Below are 6,000 nucleotides of genomic sequence, written 5' to 3' on the forward strand. Positions count from 1 at the left end.
GGCCTGCTCTACCCTCCTGGACTCTGCCGACCACCTCGCGGTGCTTCAGCTGGCCGATTGCCAAATCAACCTCCTCTTGGGCTTTCCACTTCCTTCCAGTTCTTATCTGGGTGCCCGCTGCTCTCACCAGCTGGTCAGTGGATTCCCTCAGCTCTAGCACCAACCGAGCCTTCTCCTGCTTGTATCCAGAGCTGATGGATCGCAGTGGCAGTTGAAGCGTGTTCCTACCAAAGAGGCCCACGTCTGAGAGGCATCTTGGCAGTCCCAGCCACTTCCTGATGAACGAGTTTGCCAGCCCGTCCATCTTGCTTACCACTGAGGAGGGGATTTCGCTCATCTTCAGAGGCCACATCACCCTTTGGTACAGTATGAACTGGTAACACCATACTTTGTACTTTCCGGGGAGCTGGCTCTGGTTGATCCTGGCCAGGCCATCTGCGAGCTGCTTCCTCACCGTCTCCCCCATCTGCCTGTCAGAAAGCTCTGCTGTGTAGGTTCGACCCAGGCTGCGGACGGGTTGATTTGCCAGCAATGGGATGTCCTCACCACCTGCGACAAAGATGGTGTTGTCGCTTCTGACTCCTTTCCTGATAGACACACTGCGTGATTTGGGGGGTTTGATCTTCATCCTCGCCCAGCTCACAAGCTCGTCTATTCTCTTCAGCAGTCTTGTTGTACACGCTGCTGTCTGGAGAATGGTGGTGATGTCGTCCATATAGCCTCTCACCGCTGGTAGCCTTTCACCTGAGGGCAGTTTCACTCCTCCGACCATCTTCCTGGCCCCTATGAGGATGATCTCGAAGGCTGCAACAAACAGGATGGGGGAGATTGAGCATCCCATGGCAATGCCTACTTCCAACTGTTGCCAGCCTGTTGTGAAGTCCTGATGGGTGCAGCACATCTGGAGGTCTTCAAAGTACTTGGCTACCAGGGCTTTAATGCAGACTGGGATGTAAAAGAAGTCCAAGGCAAACTCGATGAGTTGGTGGGGGACAGACCCGTATGCGTTGGCGAGGTCCAGCCACACGACATGCAGGTCACCTCTCTCTCTTTTCGCCCTTTGGATCTGCTCCCATATTACTGCAGAGTGTTCCACACACCCTGGGAAGCCTGGCACACCCGCCTTCTGGCAGCTGGTGTCGATGTACTCGTTACTTGTGAGGTAGCTGGTCAACCTCTTAGCCAAGATGGAAAAGAAGATCTTCCCTTCAACATTGAGGAGAGCGATACTCCTAAACTGGCTGATGGTAGTGGAGTTCTGCTCCTTCGGGATGAAAACTGTGACAGCTCTTTGCCACTCTGAAGGGATGACTTGGTTCTTCCAAGCCACTCTCAACAGGTTCCACAGGTGTCTCAGGACTCCTGGGCAGTTCTTGTACAGCTTGTATGGTATCCCGTTGGGGCCTGGGGCTGAGGATGCTCTTGCCTTCCGGACCACGTCTGCTACTTCACTGAGTTTGGGGAGAGCAGCATTAAACAGGAAAGCTGGGGGAGCTGGGCGGGGAACATATCCAGGGGATCCCAGCGGAGTTGACTTTGCTGGGTCACTGTATTGCTCCCTGATGTGATTCTCTAGCTCCGGTCTAGTAATCTCCAGCTTCCCGCTTCTCTTGTCCTCTAGCAGCTGTCTCGCATGCTTGAAGGGATTTTTGAAGAAGTTACTCCTCTCTTTCTCCTTCCGCCTTCTGCGTTTGCGAATGCGCTCCGCCCTTCGCAGGCTGGCAAGGTTTACCTTCACCTCCTCCCACAGTGGCTTCAGGCCCTCCTTCTCCTCTCTACTTGCCTTCCTCCACTGCTTTCGGAGTTGACGCCGCCTCTTCACCAACTGCTCAATCTCTCTCTCCCTTCTCCCCTTCTGCATTGGGCCTGATCTCCGCTTTTTAGCCATCACTCCAAATCTGCCTCTGCATTCATCATACAAGATGTCTCCAATGCAGTTCAACTTGGTGTCCACCTGGCCACGCAGTGAATGATCTAGGATGAAACTGAGGTCCTTGTCCAGCTTCTGCCAGACTGCAACCTCGTTTGCCTTTGGCCATTTGACCAGCTGCCTCCTTCCAGGTTCTCTCCTCTCTGTTCTCCGGCTTTGCCCCTGGCTGTTGGGGTTGCTTTGTGTTCTGTGTGTATATGTGGATGCATGTGAATCAACACCTACCAATACTGAACATAACATGACTGAACGTGGCAGACATTATGAACAGGAGAAGATGATGTGATGTGACAGCTCATGCATGAAAATCTATGCTACACAACACTCTCTGTATGATACCTCAGGAGGACCGACACTGTTGGAGAGCGTCACTGCGGTTATTGAGTTAGATGGAAGCCTAGTCCTGCTCTGCTCCAGTACTTGTAGACTTGCCTGCTTCTTGAAATAGAATAGCTTGAGGATAATATTTTGCCCAATATACCAGACAGATTGACTCCCCGTCTTTACAATAACATGTCATTAGCTGGTCACTATACGTATTATTCTCCTGCTGTACCTATGGCCCTTTGCCCCCCCCCCCCCCCCCCTGCTTTCACTCACTCTCACCTTTCTATTGGCACTGCGTCAGACACAGTATGGGGGAGACAGGCTGAATGAGGAGGTGAGTGAGAGGAGCGTACCTGTACATTCTCTGTTTTTTTTTTATTTCTCTCCCTGTGGTTGGAGTGTGTAGTGGAGGTGGGGTTCAGATGGTGTCTCCCTTCTCTAGTGTACATGAACACAACCCCTCACGCATTGCCTGAGCTGGCATCTTTCCTCGGGTTCGGTCTCCTTACAGTGCATTGCATTTGGTCGGTGTGTTTTAGAGAGCCCTGTAGGAATATGATGCCCGTAGTGTTGCAATCCTGTCTTCAAGGATCCAACATTTGATGCATTACAGTATTTGCGACAGCCTGCCAAAACTGCGTTAACACATGTACAATGCATATCATTGGTTGGAGTAGGAAGCACAGCATTTCACACTAATGAAACCCTACAGTCTAAGAATGTACGTTTTGGGTCTTGTACAGAACACATTATAGCTTGTGTGATGCGGAGAAGAAGGGTAAACATAGAGTAACTCTAACCTCTTTCTTTCCAACAGGCTGAATTGACATTCTGTGCGGGTGACGTCATAACCGTTTTTGGTGAAATCGATGAAGATGGGTTTTATTATGTAAGTATGTGATCTGTCCTATTTACACTTGATGATGTCAAGAAACTTGTAAATGTGATTTCTTTTTTATGTGTTTTTTTTTCTTCTCCATATTACGAAAGTTGAAGTTGATATAACAAACGACATTTTTAGGATCACTAAATACTTATTATTTTACGACTCAATATAACAAACAACAGTTTTAGGATTACAGATTATAGGTTTATAATAAATTGTGAATCGGATTCACTGTATCGTCTGCCGTAGGCTACTGGGTAAGTGATAAATGGCTTGTAAACAAACTTATGTTTTAAGACGTGTTCAAAAGCAAGGACTGTGTGATCTAATTATGTGTAGTTATGTGTTTTTAGCAGCATGTTGTGATGTGCTAAAACATGCAGTTAGTTCATAGTGATGTTCCTTTTTAGCTGCTAGCTGTTTCTCCGGTATTTCGTTTGAGGTGTACCAACATTCAAATAAATAAATTCATTTCTTCTTCAACTATTTCAATGTATGTATGACACATCATTTGAAAGCTTAGAAGCTGCACTTTTCTAATCTGGAAAGTTGCCCTACTTGAGGATCTTTTCACCAGACCCTGTCCTAAATGCGTTACTGAGTCCAACATCAGATGGGTTTATTGGGCAAGGATGAGTCTCCCTGTCTTTCTGTGATCCCTCAGGGCGAGCTCAATGGACACAAGGGTCTTGTTCCCTCCAACTTTCTTGAAGAAGTGCCTGATGATGTTGAGGTTTTTCTCACGGACACTCCATCTCGATACCCCCAGGATGCTCCAGCGCGGATAAAGACCAAAAGGGTACATGCTCTTTCGCAGTACTAGCCCTCTGTCATCCATTTGCTCTTTTCAGTTCCCTCTATCTCCTTACTCCTTCAGTTTCCCGTCTGTGCTTGTGTGTGTTTCATTGCTGAAATTACAATGGGAGTTCACACTTTGGAGCATTATGCTGTAAACATCGTTGAAGTCTCAGAAATATATTTAAGACAACTCCATTGATACTTGACAGAGGTATTTTTATTTTTATGATGTTGACTGCTGTGAAACAAAAGCATTGTAAAATATTTGGATACTGTATTCATAAAGCATTCTCAAAGAGAATAGACAGGAAGTAGAAACACCACTGACTTTTAACGTGTCTTATAATGTCTTGACAAATAGCAGTCAACAAGCAATGTTTTTTTGCACATGCATATTTAGCATTGTAATAAATGCTTTATGAATATAACCTGTGTTTGATCTAAAATAGTTTCTAATAGAAGATCGTTTTGATGTTCTGGAAAATGAAATATGTAGACTGTAGCACCGCATGTTCTATCTTTAAGATGCATGAATTCTCCTTGAACATTTTTATATCAAAAAAGAAATCTAGTACAATATACATTTTGTATTTGCTCCTGAAAGCCTTGTTTTTGTATATTGCTTACTTGTAAAATAGCACGCAAGACGTCAAAAAAGCTTATGTTGCTATCAGAGTATAATTTCTAAGTAATAACATTACTAGCTGTAAATTAATGTGACAATTCTGTGTTTAACAAATAATTGCAAGTTAATGTTTGGATATCAACAGGTTTCATCAGAAATTTCTTTCCTTGTTTTATGATTTGTCATTTTCATAGTGCAGATTATTGAAATGCCATCACTGCATTTTTTTTTATTTCTTTTCCTCACCCGCTTGGCAATACAGAAGAAGAGTGTTCATTTCACACCTTAAAGGCTCTGTTTCCGTCACGTAAGTGAGCAACTGAGGATACCAAGGTTACGCTCCCCTCGTCTAATGCAGATGACATGGGTACCCTTAGTTTCTGGTATGCAACATACACACTTTCCATGACCTTTCTTTTGCTTCTTAATCCTCTAACTTTGTGTTAGTGTTGGAATACTGCAGATTAGAGTAAGATTCTGAGACTAATTTGGCCCAGTGTATTTGCATACATTTTATGTGAGTTTTTAGGTTATTGTGTTAACTTAAGGATGATGACCCTAGCCAATGCATTAGACAAGACGCGTGGTATCTTCAGTTGTTTCTCTGGGTGTTGTACATTACAATGTCCGTCTCACGATAAGTCTCCTGCTGTAACTCATGGTAAGCTAAAAGGCCATTGTTGCACGCCTAGGTTGCTTCCCTGTAGTAATAACATTAAATCAAACTAAATAGCTAACATTCTTGTAGACAGAACCTTCCCTCTCTTGAAGTAGTGCACCCCGCCACACTTAATCTAATCCGGCAAGATCCAGGTCAAAGGTAATCGCCAGAGGCAAATTCGTCTTTTTGAGGCTTCCAATCAATAAGATACTAACTTCAGTGGCATTACCTTAGTCATATTATTTCAGACAGATGGTGGTCAGTTCCTGCACACTACATAATACCTTTATTAAGTTGTATGTGGGGTGCACTTTTTCTCTATCACATAAGGAATGATGCGAAATGGCAAAAGAGCTACTAACATTTTTTCCTCATAGAAAGTGGCATCAATTAGATTTTCAAACTTCATTTTAATTAACATGAGAAATTGAGAATCTCATTTTTTATTTAGTTTGTTTAAATCTCTAAGTGCTTGCGACCAGATTTGTAAATAAAACTTTTTTAAAGCAGGTTGAATTGGTCCCAACAACCTTGATGAAGTTACCTTGATGAAAAGTGCTAAATTGCTTCAAAACTGGTAAATTTGAAACCTATCTCCTCTCTACATATCATAAAACTATGAACAGACGATGTGCAGAATCTTACCCTTATTGATTTGGACTCAGACATGTCTATATATTGCTATACACAGCTAGAGACTACAGTCTCATGTTAATGGGATCTTGACGACACATCTTTCCTAAGTGCAATTGAAAGGAAGCCTTTTAGCTCAT

The 6,000-nt window shown here is 44.0% G+C and overlaps 1 protein-coding gene across 1 annotated transcript in view; it reads left to right on the forward strand.

The window, feature by feature from the left end:
• The window catches only part of rimbp2b (RIMS binding protein 2b), a gene marked incomplete at its 3' end in the record, with an annotated part of 44,542 nt that extends 39,687 nt beyond the window's left edge, over positions 1-4,855 (forward strand). Inside the window, exons 23-26 of the mRNA XM_080532459.1 lie at positions 2,565-2,591; positions 3,075-3,146; positions 3,808-3,942; positions 4,829-4,855. Coding sequence (XP_080388585.1) covers positions 2,565-2,591; positions 3,075-3,146; positions 3,808-3,942; positions 4,829-4,855 — 261 coding nt within the window. The remainder of the gene's footprint in view (positions 1-2,564; positions 2,592-3,074; positions 3,147-3,807; positions 3,943-4,828) is intronic.
• Between the last annotated feature and the right edge of the window lie 1,145 nt (positions 4,856-6,000).

The sequence above is a fragment of the Nansenia antarctica genome, assembly GCF_963989245.1.
Source record: "Nansenia antarctica genome assembly, chromosome: 5".
In the NCBI taxonomy this organism is placed as follows: domain Eukaryota; kingdom Metazoa; phylum Chordata; class Actinopteri; order Argentiniformes; family Microstomatidae; genus Nansenia; species Nansenia antarctica.